Source organism: Galeopterus variegatus, unplaced genomic scaffold (genome assembly GCF_000696425.1).
Source record: "Galeopterus variegatus unplaced genomic scaffold, G_variegatus-3.0.2 Scaffold5549, whole genome shotgun sequence".
Classification (NCBI taxonomy): domain Eukaryota; kingdom Metazoa; phylum Chordata; class Mammalia; order Dermoptera; family Cynocephalidae; genus Galeopterus; species Galeopterus variegatus.
The window spans coordinates 116,037-138,422 of NW_007731660.1; the positions used below are offsets into that span (position 1 = coordinate 116,037).

The 22,386-nt window shown below is 41.8% G+C and overlaps 1 protein-coding gene across 1 annotated transcript in view; it reads left to right on the forward strand.

Moving 5' to 3' along the window:
• The window catches only part of EFNA5 (ephrin-A5), a gene marked incomplete at its 5' end in the record, with an annotated part of 48,927 nt that extends 40,057 nt beyond the window's left edge, over positions 1–8,870 (forward strand). The window contains one exon of the mRNA XM_008589601.1: positions 4,454–8,870. Coding sequence (XP_008587823.1) covers positions 4,454–4,575 — 122 coding nt within the window. The remainder of the gene's footprint in view (positions 1–4,453) is intronic.
• Positions 8,871–22,386: the final 13,516 nt, after the last annotated feature.

Genomic DNA, 22,386 nt, shown 5'->3' on the forward strand with positions numbered 1-22,386 from the left:
GTGGGATCCGAACCCTCGGCGGGAGCGCCTCCGCACTCCCAAGCGGCGCACTGTAGCAGTGCGCCACCGGGCCGGCCCATTTCAGGTCTTCTTTATCCTCTGAGTACTGCCACTGGGACAACAGTCAATGAGCCTCAGGGAAACCTACCCTGAGTAAATGTGGTGCTTCCAGACATACAATAGCTTTCACATTGTGATTGACAGGAAGAGTTAGGGTTTTTCCCCAAGAATTCCTGTTTTTCTAAGGCAGGCGTCTTACCTAGAGCACAAATGAGAGGGTGTATGGTGAGCTCTCAGAGACCTTAGTGGCTCCCCAGGGATCACTTAGCCATGTTAGAATGTAGCCGGTCTTCTTTATCCTCTGAGTACTGCCACTGGGACAACAGTCAATGAGCCTCAGGGAAACCTGCCCTGAGTAAATGCGGTGCTTCCAGACATACAATAGCTTTCACATTGTGATTGACAGAAAGAGTTAGGGTTTTTCCCCAAGAATTCCTGTTTTTCTAAGGCAGGCGTCTTACCTAGAGCACAAATGAGAGGGTGTATAGTGAGCTCTCAGAGACCTTAGTGGCTCCCCAGGGATCAGTTAGCCATGTTAGAATGTAGCCAGGAATGAGTGCTGATTCGATGACACTGTAATTGTGTCCTGGAAATCTGGAAGCATTACTGTGACTTTTCAAGATACCAGACTTCTCGCAAGCTCTAGGACTTGGACCACCATAGGATCTGCAAGTTAGATGGGATTTCTTTTAAAGACCACAGGGTCTACACTCCTCTTTGTGTGAGTGAGGAGACTTGCCCAAGCCACACAGCTAGTTAGATAGACCTAGGTTTAATATTCAGATTTCTTGACTCCCATTCTAACGTTAGTATAAAAGTAGTATTCTTTTACCATTCCCAGAAGTATAGATGTTCATAAAGAGGACTTCATTCTCATGACTTTGTTAATTGATTATGATTGGAATGACTGGCAGAGTTGGGCATGTTATAGACAAAAGTTACCCAGAACTATGATTTTTTGATACATGTTGTGGAGAATGTAGGCATATCTTTCCCATGATCTTTTTTCCAGGTAAACTCCACTGCCTGTCTAGAGAGTAAAAGGCTGTTTAGAAACCTAACAGATTGTGTGTTTTTCTCTGGTAATGAAGAGGCACACTGAGGACTGTTTCACCAGTAGGAACATTACCATTGAAATCAGCTAATGATAAAATGCAAGATATTTAAATGCTTTCATACACGAGCATATTTCACAGTCTTTTGGGAAACAAGCTCTTTTTCACTGAGCATTTAAAATTCATGTTAGCCCCAAATCTGTGGATGTATAACTGACGTAAGTTTGCAAAAGTCTGACAGAACATAGTTAGGTGTGTGCTCCTGTGCGTTGGGGGTGGCGCATCGGCATCATGCAGGAAAAGCTTCTTGAGTCAGTCATGGCTATATTCAAGGGCTTGTTGGTGACATCTTCACTAAAAAAGTGAGACACAGTTGAACCACAATCCCTGGCAGTATGAATACAATAACAGATTTGAGTACTTCATCTTATTCCTTAGAAAATTCCATCAGACTCGCAGCTCCTCACCACTGTGTTGAACAGTCGGGTGAATGAATATTCACCTTTACCCAGCCCTGGGTGTAGACACAGACTTTATGAACCCAGCAAGCCTGAGAGGATTCCTCTGCATGTTCTCAGCAAAGTGTACTAATTCACCTGTCTTTGGAATGTATTTGTCTTCTTTGTTTGCTTGCACACTCTGCCTGCCAGTTTCCTATCATCAGGGATGCAGGATGATCTCAGGGCAGACATATGCCACATAACATGCTCCAAAATATTGCTAGTGTTCTCTCAGTTAACCATTGAAGCTCCCACGTTGTGACATCCTGTAGCCAGGAGGCAAGACTTGATTTGGCTTCTGAAGAAGAACATTTTCTTCTTCCAAGCCATGTTCACTGTTACATGTGTTAGAAATTCTCTCATATTTAGGTATAATTTCCATTGGACTAGATTTTGCTTATGAATTCCTCCTTAGAGTGCTGAAATTGCTCAGATTTACCCAAATGACATCCAGTTTCTCATTTCATTTTCAGGGGCCATAGAATCTCCCAACACTGAGGCCCTGTTTTAATCAAAGGATGTAGAATCCTTAGTGAGAAACAGCGTGTCACAGGAAGGAGAGGACAATGGTGATGTCCTGATGGGACAGGTTTTCCCCTTTGGGGGCAAGACAGTATATATTCATTAGTTGCTCATAAAAGGGCTAATACCCCAGATTGTCTATGATTAGAGGACTGAAAGGCACATTTAGCCTCATGCTTCACTTACATGAAAAACAAAAACCTTCCTCTCAATTATCCCATGAGGTTAATTCACCGTGTCTTGTGCTGAGTGGGCCTGGAGTGATGGATAGCCGCCACTAAGCACCTGGAAGGGACTGGGGTGGTGAAGGTCCCCTTCATACTCGCACTGAGTATGCAGGTGCTACCCAGGTGACTTTTAGTCGTACACTTTCAAACTATACAAGGTGAAGGATGGGGTAATATGTTAGTAAAAATAAGGCAGAGAAGAACCCAATAGCTAATGTAATTGCAGGTATGTAAATATAAGTGATGTTTCAAAATTAACTCTGGAATCCTCAGGGCTTATGGCTCTTTCACAATTGAGCCTAAAGTGCGTCATTGCTTTGATTGACAACATATTTGTGCTCTTAAGAAAGTGATTTGGATTTTAATTTCGGGGCTATTAAGAGCCTTTACTTCTCCTTTCTGTTAACTACAGATTTACATTTTCAAGGCTAAAAAAGAGCAAAGATGACGGTCTGCAAGTATTTGGCTACATTGCTCAGGACCTGATATTTTCCTCTGCATCCATTTATCTTCCATTCTCACATCCTAACCTTTTCTATTCTCCTAAGCTAAAACCATTCCATGCAGGTTTGCTAAGGTCCAGGAAAGGGGTGCAAATTTAGCAAAGGGCTGCAGCGGCTTCTTCATGAGGACAGGCGAAAATGATAAGACCACTTCAGGGCAGAGGACACCGAGAGGACGTATTTCTTAGATTATATTGGGAATGAACGTGATGAACAGAAACATCCCAAATGAGCAGGGGCCAGCCTGTGAGCCTGAGAAGTGGTCACTTTAGGACAAATAATAGAGAGTGTGACTCTGCCCTGTGAAGAAAAAACGTCCTCGTGGTGACATGTTGTGTGGTAGGAAAATATAAATGAGTTTAAAATAATGGATAGTTAATCCATTAAGGAGATTGAGGTGGGAGATTCAGGGTATTCAGGGACTACCCTATGAGATCAACATAATTGAAAGCAATCACTCGAGTCTTACTTGTTACCCTTCTGCCTGATTGACCATTGAGTGTGTCCCTGGTGGCAATTGTGGAGCTGCTACAGGAAGTTCCCTTGGTGCTGAAGTAGAATCTGCAGATGCCCACTGTTGACCCCCAGAACACGTCGTTCAGAGATCACTTAGTCTGAAAGCACAAGTTAGCCAGGTGGAAGGAAGAAGGCAGGCAGCACTAGAGCAGAGCAGAGCCCATAGGCAAGTCTCCGCGATCTATCTTTGGGTACTAATTGCTGCAAAGTTCTCGTTTCAAAGTTAAGCCTGTTAATCATGCAGATCAGGGAAGGCTATCCAAAGTCACGGGCAGCCTCCTAGAACAATTTATAGCTAAATAAAAGAAGCTTAACTCACTTAATCCATTTTATTTAGAGGAAAGTTTGCATCCACGCTGATAATTTATGCGGAGCTTCAGCCCAATAAAAATAAAAATAGTCAGGTTCAAGTAATTTAATCCTGGAAATACAAGGATTGTAATGGAAATAGCACCATAATTGATTCCTAATTGTAGTCAAACCAGTGGGCACCGGTTTTTTGAAGTTTACTGGGCATTATGTAGAGTTTATTTAAAATGCTCTTTTTTGGCACTTAGTTTTTCTTATATGAAAATTCATCTAGACATTCAACAACCAGGCATTCAACAGTAACCCTATGAAATGGCTAAAAAGAGGAAAATGAGCAGCCCATCCTGGTTAGCCACTAATATGCCAACATAACCGCCTCTTCCCTCCACCCCCCAATGTCACTTGCCTCTCCATGGCATCTTAGGTTTAAAAGTACATTTTCAGATGACTTAAGTTTGTGCAAGGTGTCTAACTGCTAACAAACCAAGGGAGCTCACGTGCCAAAGGTTACAGTGTATGTACAGTTTTTCCTCTCAGTTTTTAAGGAAAGTAGTCATATTGCTGAGAAAGTCCAATTTTCTCTGCCTCTCCTTTGTTTGCTGTAAATAATGAGTGATTATGCAGACATGAAAGTCAATGGTGGCACAAGGTTCATTACCCTATTTTGCAGAGGGTGGCGAGGTCTGTTAACAGCAGGCTGCTGCAAGAGAGTTATTAAGGATGTGAAATCTCATTGGAATGTGTGCTTTCTATTTGAACAGATGACACCGTACATGAGTCAGCCGAGCCATCCCGCGGCGAGAACGCGGCACAGACACCAAGGATACCCAGCCGCCTTTTGGCAATCCTACTGTTCCTCCTGGCGATGCTTTTGACATTATAGCACAGTCTCCTCCCGTCACCCATCACAGAAGACATCAGGGTCTTGGAACACCAGAGATCCACCTAACTGCTCATCCTAAGAAGGGACTTGTTATTGGTTTTTGGCAGATGTCAGATTTTTGTTTTCTTTCTTTCAGCCTGAATTCTAAGCAACAACTTGGGGCCGTGGGGGGCTAAACTAGTTGCTGCCTCCCTCACCCCACCCTACCCCATGCCCTTGCCCCTGACTTCTCTCACCCCTTCCAAATTAAATGGACTCCAGATGAAAATGCCAAATTGTCGTAGTGACACCAGTGGTTCGTCAGCTCCTGTGCATTCTCCTCTAAGAGCTCACCTCCGTTAGCTCACTGTGTCAGCGGGATGTGGACAAGGAAGAATAGTGGCAGATGCAGCCAGGGATGGCTGGGCCCGGGAGGGCTTTCCTCTCCTATACAATATTTATGCCTTCTCATTCAGGACTGTAAGATGATCGTGCAGGGCATCATGTCACCATGTCAGGTCCAGAGGGGAGGTATTGAGAATAGATATAATATTACACCATTTCCTCTAGGAGTGTATAAATGAACAGGCTTCTAAAAGGTTGAGACACTGGGTTTTCTTAATATGACTGTCTTAAAGCATTCTTGACAGCAAAACTCATGCTCTTTAAAAAGAAGCCTTTTTTTCTAGGAGGCAGTTGGGTGCAGAACTATATGTTTGGTGGGGGTGTGTATGTGTGAATGCCTCTAATTTTTTTGGTGACTGGGCAGTGCACAGCAGATTTTTTCTTTTTCTTTGAATACAGATCACCATGGTGCTACAACTTTTTTTTTCTTTTTAGAAACTCAAAGAGGCATTTTTATGAATAAAGTGACCTTCCCCAAGGCTGACAAGCCAGGGTTGATGAGTGCATAGTGGAATAGCTTTGGATGCTCCTCTGGGGGACGATATGTACCAAGGAAAGGTTGTCGGTGGCCAGAGGAGAAGTGACTTGGCTGTGCTGGAGCACCAGTGTGCTGTGGCCTTTCCCCAACTCCCACCCTAGTACCCACATTTTGCTCCACCCTCCACGACCACAGGGGCTCGGACCTAAGTCCCTGTCACCAAGAGAGTCAGCCAGTACTTCTTGGGAGGGCTAAAGGGAAATTTGGAAATAAAATTCCAAAGTTTGGAATAAAAAAATTCAAGTGTTGATTTTATATTCTTTCCCTTTCTGACACAGCCTAAAGCGTAGGGGGAACATGTGTTTATCTGTGGGAGATAAACAAGATGGAGTCCCAAAGACTTTAACAAAATATTTTTTTAAAAATCCACTAGAATAGAAAATACATTATTTAGATATACTTTATGCTGAGAGTGAGTATATATGCTTGTCCTATTTAAACTTGTGAGAAAAAGTGGTATCCCTTGATACATTTAGAAATATGGGGGGGCTATCTTGTTTTGTTGTGGGGGTGGGGCAGGAGGAGGATAAGTGCACGATGGCCCTGTTTAAGGAATCTTAGCATGGCCAACAGGGGACTATCCAGTTGATTACCAGAAAATGCAAGACTTGGGGTTTCTACTGGAGGGGCTGTCTCAAACTTTAAACTCCAAAGCCTAGACAGGGAAAAGTGTCAGACCAATGGGAAAAATATTTAGCCTTTTTTTTTAGCTATTGCACAACATGTCAATAGAAACCATGCCTTTCAAAATAAAATAAAAAATAAAATGGGATAATCATGTAAAATGTGAAAATTTGAAAGCATTCCAGCAAAAGAAGGATTTTTTTATATATTTGTTTTTTAAGATGTATATGTTAAAAAAGGGGGGGGGAGTCATATTATAGATAGACTTCATGAATGGGAATTTGCTTAGAATTGTGAGTAGTTCTGATTTAGAAAAATATGTGAATGAAAGGCAGCTGTAAATGTACTGTGCCCTGGGGAGTTGTACACATGTTGAAATGTAACCTGGGCTTACCTTACCCATGGGAGTGGATATCACTGCTGAGTCTGTGCTCACCTGGGACCGAGTGAATGGGGTTGCCAGCCTCACAGATACAATCAGTGCTCTTCCTCTCTGACATTGGGAACTTCTCTGGAGAGGCAGGGTTTTATCACAGAAGGCAGCCACCATTTCATTGAAACAAAAGTTCACAGCATTTGATTCCTTTTTTCTTTATTTATATGCTCAGTACTCTCAATAATATCCAGAAATACTTCTTTATATTAATAGTTACAGGCTTGTTGGTCCCGTGGAATTTAGGTAGGGGGAAAAAGATACCTTCTAAAATGGATCGATAGTCAGAACCAAAACAATACACTGCATGTTCTATAACCACAAGGAAATCAGATGATGTTGAAATGGTTCCAGTTAGTCATAATTACATTAGCAGTGCTAATTTAATTTTAGAAATGGTGACTTCTGTGGTTTTTCTAGCATTTGTCTCTAACAAATAATGAAATTATTACTCATGGCCCTCTCTGCCATTGTCTTTCATTTTTCCACTATGAAATTAGACCCCTTTACTTCACCATTGTGCCACTACAAATTAAGTTTAAAAACAAAAAATAGACTTTCCACGCCAGTAGACAGTTGCTTCTCTACTATAAGTGACGTAATCATAGCTAACGCACTTGCCATGGAGTTCTCAAGAACATGATTAGTGTCAGACAGTTTTCATCTTGTCCAAAAAGTGCTGGTGGCCTTTTGTGGTGGTGTTATAATCCTCTGGGGGATTAGGAGGATGTCGATGCAACTTTGTAGCAGCTTTTAATTTAAAAAACAATTCACAAGTCTGAAGGGCAGCCACAGCCGCCCCTCACCCCAGTTAGTCAAACCCCAGCGACCTTTGCCCCTGGTTGCCAAGGGCTTTGCAACATGAAGCAGGGAAATAAGGATCTGTCTGTTTAGTGGATACCGTGTATCCTTTAATAGACCAGGTAACAGTTGTGTTAGTTTAGATTCTTGTTTTGTACTGTACTTTCTTGGGTGGCAGAGGAAAGAAAAGTAAAAAATTAAAAAACAAAAAAAATGCGTTCTTTAAATTCTGTATTATTAGCAACCTCTGTTGTATATAGTGTTTGATAATAAAGTATTAATTTGATTCTTATGTCTTTTGTAAGTGAGAACAATAGATCTTCAGGATACAAAACATGCATTGAGGCTTTGAAACATCCGGTGTGTACGTGGCTAAGAAAATAGTCACAAATGGCTGAGACACTGCTCCATACAGGACTCATGTGTGGTCACCACCCACTCTATCTTAAGACTCCATCATCTTGGGACCTGGGACAACATGACTTTTTTGATCAATATTTTGTCCTCAATGTTTTCAAGGTCTGATGTTGGAGCCCTGGAGTCGTCCCTTCCGCCCCACGGCCAGCATGTTGGTTTGAAAAGGTTTAGGGAATTTAGTAATGGTTCTGTAGTAAGGTTTGGTTTGGTTTGGTTTTCTGTTAGTGGTTGTTTTCATGAACTGTTTCATTTCCCCCCAGGAAGAGTCTTCTCAGTATCGTGTTCAGCTCACGCATGGGAATGGTTGCAAACCAGTCTGTTTAGGGAAGTTATGTGGGGGCTGTCTCTCTCTCTCTGTGTCGTTGTGAAAGGAAGAGTCACACGGTACCTGTGGGTTTTCAGGGACTCTGTTTTTCTCCGGTGCCTTAGCAACGGCAGCAGCCCTTTCTATTAATTTCAAAAAAAAAAAATATGAGAAAAACGGTTTTGAACTCCCCTTCCATTCATTGTTCTCAGAGTTGTGGTCACTAGCTTTTCTTCTGAAAACCACCTCTACCAACACCCCGTTTGCCTACACCCCTTTACTTTTCATGTTTATTATTTTGTCTCTCGCTTTCCTCCCTTGTTTTATTTTCCCTCAGAGCCGTGAATGGGCAGGTCTGTCTCTGGTTTGGCATCACTGAGTTTTTCCCATGCCTTTGCCCCAGAGCTGCTCGGGTGTGAGACAAATCTCCCTACAATGGGCTCGCTCCCATTGTTCCTACAGTTTAATAGATGCTGGCATGTTGGAGGTTACCCATGAGTCAAAATCCGCTTTCCATGCTTACTCTTGACACCCCATTCAAGCCACTCATTGTGTGTGCGTCTGGGTGTGAAGTCCAGCTCCGTGTGGTCCTGTGCTTGTACTGCCCTGCTTTGCAGTCCCCTTGCACTTACTCATCGAGTGCTGTTTTGAAATGCTGACATAATATAAACGTAAAAGAAAATGTAAAAAAAAAAGAACCCCACACACAAACAAACCCATACGATCTGTATTTGTATATACACGTGTCCGTACAAGTATACCTAAATAAAAATTAAAGATTTTCATCATTTTAATTGGATCCCTCCTTCTACTTCTTTGTTCCTTGAATGACGCCTTTATTTCAGGGGCTACTTGTACTCTGCTGATTTTTCAAAATCTTTGTGGACAGAAAAGATAATACGACATGCACAAGTGAAGGCCTGGGAAGCTCAAAGAATGCAGAGTGAGAAATGGCCAAGTATCTAGGCGCATTCCAATTATTCTGATGAGAGAATGGTGAGATTTCAGCTTCGTCTCTGTATTTGAGCCTTAAAATAGGCACTATGGCAAGCCCTGCATCCTAAAATGACTGTTAAATACAAGAGGAGCTAAACACAATTATATTCTTTCACTCTGCACGTATTTTTTTCACCCAATCAATAAAAAGACCAAATAGGAATTTTCCCAGCAAATATCTTACACTTCAGAAAGAAATATTAACACTAATAATAATAGTCACTTCAGTAAGGCTCAAACCTCAATTCTTATTATCAAGAAAGAATAAATTTACCACTTTGTGACCTTGGGCAAGTCACACAATATCTTTAGAACCCAGTTTTCTTATCTGTAAGTAATAGGGTAAATGAGTAAATAAGTGATTTGTTCAGTTTTCTGAATTCTGCCCTTCCTTGGCACTGCAAAGCCCATTTTGCATCTGAGTGATGAGTGTGTTTTTGTCTTTGATGAAGACATTGCTATAAGCACAATTTGAAAATATCAGTAGAGGGAAAAAGCGTCAAATATCTGACATAATAGACACCTAATGCATTTCTCAGGACATGGCTTTAATTACACCATGTTAACATTAAACTCATTGAAAGCTTTTTATTATACTTAATTATTTGACAGGGCACTAAACACTAATTATAACTTAATGTGACCTTTTCTTCTAATGAAGAATGACAGTTTTATAGAATGAGGGACAACTTACATTTTTTTTTTTAAAAGGTGCACTGGACTACCTATGTGACATTTTCAAACCAGAACAGCATTACATTATCATTGTCATCTTCACCATCATCATCAAAAACATTTAAGTGATCATGACATTGTGCTTAGTGCTGTGCAAAATAAAGTTAGTGTTTACAATCTGTGCTTTCAAAGTTTACAACATAAGACAGACATTATGTGTAAGCATAGTATAGAAATGCTTTATAGAGAAAACCAAAATTCACACATTTATATTATGTTTAATAATAGGGGAGATAATTACTTTTCTAATAATAAAAGTGAGTGGAAAAAGTTCGGGATTTTAAGATTAGGAAGATTGAGTTAAAGGAAATCACCTTTAAAAATAGTCAAAACAGGTTTAGGAGCTTCTTACAAAGTAGAAAACTTGGGGAGTTTTAAAACATTGTAGGCTTTAAGAAAGAGTAGTAAAATGTATAAATTTTCATAGTAGCTAGAAAGGTGACTGCAAAAATAAGAAAACGCGAGACACATCTGAGCGTCACTGAAGCAAATTATGAGGATATTGGTCCAGAGAAATCACCATTTCTTCCCATAAGGAGATAGGGGAAGTGAAAAGATGACAATTTCAGATTCTGCTTTATAGAATAATCAGATAGCTGCTCCTAAGGCTGAGACTGTGTCTATCGCGGTGAAGTCTACACACACACAAATACACGCGCACGCAGATTAAGGAAATGGGATAAAGTGAGGAATATGCAAAATTGGGGGCTAAGATATGTTGAAAATGACTGTGAGTCCCTGATGAGGAGAGCAGTTCTCAGTAGATGGTGCGGCACACTCTGGCTGCGCCAGAGATAGGACAGTGAGCAGCGCTGCATGAACCACTCTGAATTTGGTAGCAAAGCATTCGGAATGCTTGAGTCATCTAAGCTGTTGTTCTATAGGGAAAATTTTGGAGCCTAGATTTCCATGCACTTGGTGAATAAAACACGTATTTGAATATCTTACAGGAATGTATATAACTTAGGTGTCATAAAAAAGTTCACCATAATTCTGATGATTTTCTCATTGATCATTCTAACAGTTTCTTAGAAACTTTACAAAACGGTTTCTTAGAGATTGTTTGCAAAGCTTAGTTTCACATTCTGCTGCTAGCAACCGCAGGAATGTATATAACTTAGGTGTCATAAAAAAGTTCACCATAATTCTGATGATTTTCTCATCGATCATTCTAACAGTTTCTTAGAAACTTTACAAAACGGTTTCTTAGAGATTGTTTGCAAAGCTTAGTTTCACATTCTGCTGCTAGCAACCATCCTTCAGGAGAACATTGGCAAAATGCTATGAAAAGCATGATTTTTGCACAATCCTTTTGGAAAAGAAGTACTTCTGAAAATTATTATAAATAACTAATCAAGCAAATATTCTCTGTCAGTTTTTAGTTAGATACGATTCACTATATTAATCAAATTATTCAGTGGTTAAAAATGTATGTGTGCCTATTTTAAAAATGGAGTTGTAACTGCTGGATCCTGTGATCAGTAAATTTGCATCAATTATGTGCAAATATATATCTTTTAAAAAATACATAAATTATATAAATAATTTAATTTATATAAAATATATAATTTATATTTTATATATAAAAATTATAAAAGAATGCATAAGATTTTTTGAAAGGCAGGGAATTGTATCACCAAAGGTTCATTTGGTTTAGAGGAGGGGTGATTAGTCAACCCACATTTTGCAAAAAAAAAAAATTAGTAATTAAAAACGTGGGCTTGCTGTGTGAATGCTGCTTCCAAGTAAGTCCCCTAGCACCCTCCTCCTTTCCAAACAGAATGCAGTTTCTAAGCCCTTCTACGTAGAATTTCTGGGCCACCCCTTAGAAATGGGGAGAAGAAAAGGGACTAAAGGCTTCATGTTCAGCATATGACGACATAATGACCTTTTCAACAGTTTCCACCAGAGATCGTCATGCTCTCTTCCCAAAAGCTTCTGTACATGCTAGGAATAAAACATGATTTCACTGCTTTTCATCAAAAATGACCCCCTGCTCTATTCTGAGTGTCCCGTGAGTTCTGCCATCTCTCTCCTAGCGATGGCATTAATGTTTCCACACTGGAGGAAGGTCAACATGACAGTGCCACCTTCTTCCAAAAAAAAAGGACTTTCAGTTCTTGCCATCTGCTTTTTTGATTCAGAGTTTAATTCCTAAACATGAGTTTTTCTGTAACCTTAATGAAACTTTTCTAGATACACAACCAGTGTTATAACGGCCCTGGGACGAAGGTGCCAGCACCAGATCTAGGGTAGGGACATGGGAGAACCTGACCATTTGGGGTAAAAGCACTACCTCACTGCTGCTGTCAGTCACTGTTAATTCAGAAGAATTCAATCTAGTGGGTGGCTCTCTGAGTCAATAACATGCTTTGAAATATCCTGGATTTTAGTCATGATTATTCAAGCAAGAACTTCGTGTCACTTGGTAACACATGGATGCTTGTCAATCTTGACAAGAATACAAAGGGAGGGACAAAAAAAGAAATCTCAAAGAGAGATTACAATGGGAAAATAGAGCAAAATATTTCTGCATGCTGTTTTGTTCACGAGTGCCAGGTGCTTCCTCGAAGTGCACATATGATTTGAAATGCGGGTAGCCAAAGTCGTTTTCTTTCCTTCACAGCCATGAAACAAGACATGAAAATAAGAGAAAGAACATGTTTCTTCCCACACATCCCAGAAAATGCATTTTACCAACACCCTGGTATCCTCTCCTTTTTGCATTCAGAGCTTGTTGTTTTGGACAAAAACAAAACAAAATTAAAAATAAAAAAACCAATTTGTGTAGCACAGAGTGTGGAAGCAGTAACTCCTCTGAAATTTGTGCTCTGCTTTACTAGATCTGGACACATTTTCTGCAGCAGACAGAACAGATGATCTGTGTCTTTTTTATATTTTTTCCTAAAGACAGTGTGCCAGCCAGAAAGCCGACTCCATTTATTTCTCCTGCAGGGAGCCAGCGTGTTCCTTCTCCTGGAAGATGCAGGTACTTAAAATAGTAATAGGCTTTGTGGTTTTTCGAGAGTATTTCATCCCAAGATCTTACAGGCATAAAGAATAAAACATAAACTAATGGCTCTTTCCAACAAGCTTGGGAAGAATTAACTGGAAAGGAGGATTGCCATCATTCTTCCCTGGAGAAACAGAAGAAAGCTACTTATCTCAGGTAGCCCAGGGAAAGGACGAGAGTCAAGCTGATCCAGGAGGAAAGAAGGGGAGTCAAGCTGATGCAGAATTTGGACAGAAGCTCCCAGTTTGTCACCCTTCATTCCTGAGAACTTAAGAGCTCCAGCTGCAAGAAAAACAAATGACGTGTTTATCCCTTCTTTAGGTAGTTTCGATTGCAGTGTAATTGGGAAAGGGGCACTAGGTAACTTCCCAAATTTTTCGTATATTTTGAGTTGATTTTTATCATAAGAGTGAACTTTTCAAATGTAACTTTCTTCTATAATTTCTCAAGTTGTTTCCCGTCTTCTATGTGTGTTCAATCTTACCTGTAAAAGTTAGGAAGAATTTAAAGGAATTCTTTGTACTGTCTCTTCTTTCATCAGTTTCCCCCTGCCCCACTTATACACACTCATACTCTTTTACATTTGCCCTAATTTTATTGTATTCACAGCACTTTTTTTCTTGGCATTGTCTGTGCTGAGCAGTATGGTATTTAAAAGGACACTGAGGGTCACTTTCGACACATTGAAACATCAGTCTGATGACATCTAAAGCCATAGGGCAAAAACGTAGTGATTAAAAGAAATCACGCTGGGATGGCCAGCCAGACACTGGTGTTCACGTATCTGACCACAGTGGAGGATTTCCCAGAGCCCCAGCCCTACATGGAAAACCCTCTGCTCTGACAGGGAGCCTCACTTGGCATTTTGGCTCCTTGGTGTCTTTACCTCAACTTAGCTGACTTCCTTACACTCTGAGTTCCCCAACATCCCAAGGACAGACAGAGCCATTGACTCTGCCAATGTAAGGGCCCCAAACTTTCTTGACCGGCCTAGCTGGCTAAGAATGAGAGTGTGCAGACTCTGAGAAACAGGACTAGGATGTGTACCTACAAAGGTGTGGCCAGTCTGGGCATAAAGATCCACAGAGATGACAAAAATTAATATTGGATTGGGACATCCTTAAATTCACTCTCTAGGTTTACCTTAGTCTGGACTGGATGCTGGCGTAAATTACAAACCCTCAATATACTCCTAGTTCAGGTTTTGAGGTTACCCGGAATTAGAGTGCCCTGCATTCTGTGTGGGTCTTGCCCTTCTTTGGTCCCTGTCAGTATTCAACAAAGCAAGTTAATCTCCCTGGTAAGTGACAGCTCTGCCCCTTGTACCTGGCATGGAATCAATTTCTTAACTTGATTTGAGAAGTGAGGAGAGTATCAAGGATTCAGTACCGGCTAGTGGACTCATTAGCAAGCTGAATCAGTCTTAGCTGGAATCTGTTTGGCTGTCCTCATTTCTTAGTTCTGTTTTTTTTTTTTTTTCTTCCTTTTATCATCGATCCTCCCCACAAGGCTTATTACGTACTCTGTTTACTGAGGACACCAGGCTCCTTCTCTAAATTGTTCACAGCAGACACACACACCATACTGCTCTGGTCCAAACTTTGACAGCTCCATACACAGGAGGGAGAAAAAGTGAGTTCCACAGATATTGACCAAAATGTTCCAGAATGCAATAATCATCGATCCTCCCCACAAGGCTTATTACGTACTCTGTTTACTGAGGACACCAGGCTCCTTTGCTAAATTGTTTACAGCAGACACACACACCATACTGCTCTGGTCCAAACTTTGACAGTTCCATACGCAGGAGGGAGAAAAAGTGAGTTCCACAGATATTGACCAAAATGTTCCAGAATGCAATAAGGAAGCAAAGAGAGAGCATGGAAGTGAGCAAAAGTAGCTGCCGTCAGGACATCTAGTTATTGTACACGGCAGGTACATACAAACTTCCAGAAGCAGCCCCCAAACACAAGAAAGTTTTCCTTTCAAGAAATATGGAAAGAACCTACCCCAAGGAATTAACATTTGGTTTTTGGTGAGAGATTTGCAGAAAGGAAGACAGATTTTTCAATCACTTCTGAATATTTCCTGTGCTTCTAAACCCATTGTCTGTCCTGATCAAGTTCATGGGTGGACAGGCAGGAACAACTGAAAATGATGACTGTGTAGTGGGAGACAGTCCAGGTAGGGACAGGCCTTTGTCCAGCACAAACATGTATTTGGTGCTGCATGTCGGCACTGCCCACTGTGGTCACAGAATCTTGGTGCAATTGTCATTTGGAGATGATTCCACTGGGAGATCTATGTGAAGGACTGAAGCATAGTCACACAGTGTGCCTGCAGTTCCTGCAGGGAGGAGGATGGGACAGGAGATGCTTACCTGTGCCTCCCACCCCCAACATCTGTGCTGTCTGTCCATGAGGAGCACACAGTTTAGAGCAAGAAGTTCTCATTCTGGGCCGGCCCGGTGGCGCACTGGAGAGGGCGCCGCTTGGGAGCGTGGTGGAGCTCCCGCCGAGGGTTCGGTTCCCGCTCACTGGCTGAGCGCGGTGCGGGCGCAACACCAAGGGCTGCGATCCTGTTGCCGGTCCCCAGTACGGGCGTGACACCGAGGGTTGCAATCCCGTTACCGGTCAGTAAAAAAAACAAAAAAAAAGAAGTTCTCATTCTGAGGGAGGGTCTCCAGCCTTCCCTCTAAAGAAATAGGCCCCGACCCTCTTTGAAACCAGAATACAAATTTACATTCTTCAAAATAGCTTATTCCTGTGGGAGCTAGTGGGGGTTTATTCTATAGTCTCCTATGGAGAGGGACTCCAGGGTATTAGAGAGAATGGCTGGAGTTACAGTAAGTTTCTCTTCTTAAAATAAGGTTTGGCCTTCATGTCATATCCTATTGACTTACTGACTCGTCCACAATGGCTTGATTCTTATAGATTCAGGAAAGAAAAAAAAAATCCTCTGGAAAGGGCAGGGGGAAAGTGAAATACACCATGTCTTGGAATCCAGAACCCTCTGTAATTTCCTGCTGTTGACAAGTATATGATATCAAACCGCATGCAGACTGCAAGTTACTTCACTTCATCCAACTAGCCCCAGGAAAGAAGAATATAAAGATTCACTTATTCAGTTAGCCAAAATTTATGGAGCACCTACTGTATGCCAGAACCTGTGCTAAGCATTACTGATATTTTTAACAGGAGACTGCTCCCCACTTCAGGTAAAGCTCCCAGTCTCTATGGGGCTTATACGTCAGTTATGGGGCTTATTATATCCACAGTCCCTTCCAAAGAAAGAAAGGAGGCAGTTGTCATGTAATATGCCAAGTCACAACATCCATGGTCATAGCTGATTGGACAGAAAGAGGGCACCAGACCCAGAGGCCACCAATCCACAGGCTGGTCCTGTATGCGTTCTGGCAAGAAGGGAAACATCTCTGCCCTTACTTGTTTTTAGTAATTACCCAGGACAATTAGTACGTCCCTCTTGAGAGCTAATAGCATAATTGCATAAATAGAATGAGTCAGAAGAGGGGGATAAACAAAAGAGGAGCAGATACACAGAATGTCCCCTCAGTCATATTTCTTCTGGCAATGCCTGGTCATTATTTGTCTTCTATTTTGAGGATTTCATGAGATTCTGACTCCATTATTAGCATAGGCATCCTTAAAATAAGCCCTCATTATTTGAGCTACCCCTAGCGAACTACACACAGTTCCTTGCAAGTACAATAGCCTATTAAACAAGTATGATAGGACAAGAGGGCAGCGAGGAAAGTGCGACGCGAGCACAGAGGGAGTAATTAATACTGCTAGACTTTAAGAACCTGATTTTGGATTTCAATATATTACGATACTAAAGAAATTTGCCATATTTCAAAGGTCACATCTAAATTGACACAACGAATTATATAAATTGACACACTTGCTTTTCTTGAAGATTCAGACTTTTTTTTGGATAAGGTTGAATATAAAATAAATAAAGAAAAGAGCCCCTTCTCCCTGCTGATACGCCATATCAGTTGGCACCAGGGGGAGTTACAACAGTGAGACTTTAACTACAGAATCTTTGAGATGGACCAGCAGACAATGAGACGGATGCCAAACGCTATCACAAATGAGCTCAGGGATCAACAGTGGGAAAGAAAGGAGCCACGCTGCTTCCCCAGGAGTGGACCAAGGGGAACTTTTCTTATTTGCTCCTCTGCTCCTGAACCTGGAGGGCTCCCCCAATAACACGTGACATGACCTAACAAAGTGATGTGCACGACCAGCCAGTCTCATGCTTGGATTGGTGGCAACTTGTTTCTATTTGGCATAAACCGTCGGGGAAAGCAGAGCTTGCTGAGCAGTCTTGACTGTTACTGATATTTCTCCGCGCCTGTTAGCCAGGATGCAGGGAAGGCAACTCCTGATCAAGCATAAGCGCTGTCAGTCATGGCAGGGAGGAATCCGAAACGAGTGCAGGCGAGGGGCGTCAGCTTCTATGGGTGGACATGTTTTCTTGTACAAGTTCATACTGTTTAGAAATCCCTTTTCAGTGGTGAGAATCCTTAAGCTGAAAGGCAGGAAAGGAACATTGCGAGGCAAGAATTTGTGGTACAAAACAGAAGATGCCCCCACCAGGTTAAGTCTGTGTGCCCTGCGTGGGAGCAGGTGGCAGTGGAGAAGCACGTTATTCCAATTCCGCTTGGTCGTGGCGGAAGTTTGCTGGGTTCTCTTTTGCTCCCGTGAAAAGCTCTCGGTGCTGGTGGGAGAGTGCACAGTTTAGATAAAGCGGATTAGAAGAGAGAGAGATGGATGTCGTTCTTTCCTAGACGCTAAGGTTGGATGGCTGCCTGCTATAATAAGTCCAAGAAAAGGGCCACGCTTATCTCAATGCCAACCTGATGTCACTAATTATATAGAACATAAGGAGGGAGGTCCCTGTTAACCAAAGCAGGGGTTTATCAGGACTTTGTAGGCTCCTGGAGAAGTGCATTAGCATTGCAGCCTCAGGATCCCCCTCTTGTAGGACAGTGTTCACCCTTATCTTTTGCTTTACACAAAAGCATCATTAAGACAAAGCCAAGGAATGTGTGGCTCTTCATTGCAAATGAACGCCCCCCTCCTTATCTCTTTTAATTATTATTTATATTCTGCATTTGTTTTCAGTTTTAAATAAAATAACGTAAAGTGGAAAAGCCACCCTGTATTTCCTGGGCTCTGGTCTCATTAGCCAGATTTCCTTAAAACTCTGGTACTTCAGAGAAGTTTTGCCAAGTGGCTAAGTGAAATGCACACAATTGCAAAGTGTTATGAATATTTATGATGGTTTAATGATGGGATTTTTTTTGCATCCATGAATAATAAAGATTTTAATAAGAACAGATAACGAGATGGGGACAAAACAGTGAAGTGGTTAATACAAGGGCTGCTCTTGGAGGGACCCCACTGAGAACAGCAGGAGCTGACCGCCTTCCCTCCCTCTTCACCACCTCCAAGTGCGAAAAGGGGCACAGGGTTTAGGCTATTTTCTACCCCTCCTTTAATAGATATTTCCAGCTAAAATGGGCATTTTATCCATACTTTGTGCCTAAGCGCATGGTCTCCCCTGGAGCTGAAGGAAGCTCAGAGTGAAAGACAGCGCTGTTGTGAAGTGACCTTCCTCTTCTAACAGCGGTATTTATTTCAGCCTTGGGTCTCCAGCAGAATTTGCTGCTTTGCCTTTTCTGAGCCAGCTACTAATTAAAAAGCACTTGGTTTTATCCATACTTTGTGCCTAAGCGCATGGTCTCCCCTGGAGCTGAAGGAAGCTCAGAGTGATAGACAGCGCTGTTGTGAAGTGACCTTCCTCTTCTAACAGCGGTATTTATTTCAGCCTTGGGTCTCCAGCAGAATTTGCTGTTTTGCCTTTTCTGAGCCAGCTACTAATTAAAAAGCACTTGGTGGAGGCTTAAGTTGCTGGGCCTTCTCTTTGGAAGCTGCTGACTATCTTCCAGGCCACCAACTTCAATTTGGGGAAGCCTTCCACACGTTTCTAAAAGGTAAACATTAAGGTTGCTATTCCCACTAATATTTCATGTATTGAAAGCAAGTAATTCCCAGTGTGACCCTGCCAGTCTCTGGCATTTAGCGATGCTCTATGTCCCAATTCCTGGTCTCCAGCAGCCTGTCCTGGGAGCATTCTGCCTTCTCACACACAAACCCTGCCAGTGACTCGAAGCAGAGCCACTGATGCAAAGGAGGTTGAATGGAGGGTTCTGGGCTAGATGCCACCTTTGACTTGGCTGATTTATTCATGTGAGGCAAACTTGCCCTGATCTCTTGAGATCATTCATTCATTTGATAAATATTCATTGAGCACCTACTATGTGCCACAAGTTTTCAAAGTATTTGCAGTAGATCTGTGAAGAAAGCAGACAATGGTCTGCTCTCAAGAATCTTACAAACTGGGTGGAGACAATATAAATAATAAACAAATGGTGGGTCATTGGCTAAGTGACCCAGGAATCAAGGAAATAGTATTCTTTTTATTTTTTTCCTTTTTGTCTTTTTTACTGACCGGCAACGGGATCGCAACCCTCAGTGTTGCACCCGCACCGCACTCAGCCAGTGAGTGGGAACAGTGGGAACCGGTCTCCACATGGGATCCGAACCCTCGGCGGGAGTGCCACCGCGCTCCCAAGTGGCGCACCCTCCAGTGCGCCACCGGGCCAGCCCGGAAATAGGATTCTACTTGCTTATGTGGTAGATATAAAAATTTCAGAAAAGTTCCATGAAATCGAATGATATTTTTACAGTCTTTGAAGAGTGTGTGTGTGTGTATGTGTGTGTGTGTGTGTTTAATAGAATCACATGGTGAGTCCCCTCATTATGTAGTAACTATGTCTTGCTTTATTTCCTTTGGGAATCTGGATTTCCATATACTGTTTGGTATACACAGATATAAATGTCCACTCTTTATAAACTATCCTTGGGATTGGAAATCTTTAAAACTAAACCATAATATTGCCTATTATTTGGTTAACCTCCTGTGCACAACTATTCTCTTAAATCTATTGTTGCAAATTCATAGGAAAACAATTCTCATCTGGAAACTCATTTAAAGAGTAAATTAGGTGCAGGGAAAGAATGTCCAATATAAGAAGGCCCTTATGATTCCTTTACTTGCTCCCCATCTCTATATTCCTCACCAGTATTCTCACATAGCCGATGTCCCTGCCTGCCTATTTTATTGAAACCTGCTGTGTGGGAATTTCCTTTCCCTGCTTTACTAGCTACCAAGACAACCCCATCAACGTGATTTTTCACACATTTTCTCTTCCTGTGTTCTGCATCTCAGTGAAATTTCATCTCCCTGACTCACTGTTAAGTGTTTCTCATCTAAAATCACACTCCCTCATAATCTCAAATAAAGTGCAAAAAGAGGAAGTCACAAAAGGAGAAAGAAAGACCAAAGTCCTTCTCCCTGCAATTACTCAGACATTACACAAAAGCTACATGGGAATTGCCATTCAACCGAGACTAGCTGAGCGCCAGCATCTACGGAGGAGATTAGTCTCGGCACACAACACACCGCATTCCACAGCACTTCTCCCTTAATGGAGCACATGCATCTGGCTAGGTACTAAAATCTGAGGAACTGATAATAGGTGCTTCGTAGAGCAAAAGGCATAATTGGAAACTGGGTTCCCACAGGTTACACTCTGGGCTGCCTCCCCTGGGAATTAGAAACAGAGCTAGAGGAGGGAGAGCTAGAAGGGAAGGATGCGGAAGAGAGGAATGAAGAAGGAAAGCCTAATAGAAAGGAGACCAAGAAGTGGCTTTGGAAGGAAAGTCCCTGCCCATGCCACTGTAGTAGCAGAAAAAGTCCAAATGTCTCTTAGAGGAAATAAGTAGTCTTCTATTGTTTACCATACAAAACAAAAAGCTCAAACACTCCCAAGAGCTGAGATTCATGTAGGTACATTCTAATTCCACTATTTCAGGAGCCCCAATAATATATCTGTGTGCCATACCCAGTAATAACTGACAGGATGAAAAAAAAGTTGTCACAATGTTAGGATGAAGAGCAGGAGCCTGGGTCTGACTTTTGTTTCTGACCAGCACATCACAGTTACACTTGGTCAGTTGGAAGTGCTTGCATGCACGGAGCTGTATGTAATGCTGAGCTGGACATGAGCTCTACTGTTGAGGACTTGGCATCTGCATCATGGATAAAACATCTATGACAGAGACTGGAGGAAACTAACTAATTAAAACAGGTTGTTCGTGTGCTTGTGTGTGGTCAGAAGTCAGGTGGAAGGAAGACTTCCTGCTTTCTTGTTCCTTTTATCTCAGTTCACAAAGGGAGAGTGGGAAATGATGTGTGGGATGAGAGGGAGGGAAAAAAAAGGAATCGACAACCTAGGCAATCATGACCTGTGGAGAAATATCAGTGCTAGTCTATGTCAACGATTTCCATTTGCCAGCTGTGCAATTAATTCCTAAAGGTGATCTGTATTCGTCCATTTCTGTTACTTATAACAAAATACCTGGAACTATGTGATTTATAAAGAAAATGGAATGTATTTCTTTCAATTACAGAGGCTTGGAATTCCAGAGTCCAAGGAACACATCTGGTGGTGGTGACAGTGGCCCAGGGGTCTCACATTGCAAGATGGGGGAGGCAGGGAGAGACTAACTTCATTCACTCTCCTTTTAACGCCCTCAGAACCACACCCCTGACCACTATTATTAATCCATTTGCTATGGCATGGTCCTACAATCTAATCACCTCCTCAAGACCCCACCTTTCAATTGCCATACTAGGATTTCCCATCCTCAACATTTACCGTGGGGATTAAGCCTCAGTGAGGTTGCGGGGGCATCCAGTCTACAGCATGAGCTGTCATGGCATAAGAAATATTATAGTCATGGAAAAAACAGTCGTGCACAAAAACCTATATAGAAAAAATTTACACTATTTTAAAAAGGAATGAAACAGCAGCAACTAGTACCATAATGGTTAATGGGTTTCAGCCTAATTGAGCTAGTGGTTCCCTCTATCCCAGGCATGTAATTTGAGATCTCAAGCGATGGGCCAAAACTAAAATAAAGGTACCTGACGGAATCAACAAAAGTCACACAGGCTCAGAGTAACAAACAAATTGTCCAGATCCCCTGAGAAAGTGTCTTTGCATCTGAACTTGCTGTCTTCCTAAAAATCACAAGTGAGGTGCTTGTTTCTATTAGCTTCTTGGTACAATCTGAGAGATCGCTGGTTCTGGAATCAGAGAAACATGAGTCTGAATCCTGTCTAGGCCATTTACTTTCATAAAGAAATTTCTCCACCTCTTCATCCATGAGGACTGGTAAGGACTCTTCCCTAAGATGCATTTATTAAAATAATTATATAAGATATTGTGTGTCAAGTAACAACCATGGTGATTGGGTCATGGTAAATGATCATTAATAATTGCCACCAACAAGAACACTTGAAACAATACCTATGAGATATGTGAATATAGTAACTATTTTTTTTTTTCTCCTTTTTGTCTTTCTTCGTGACCGGCAACGGATCGCAACCCTCAGTGTCGCGCCCGCACC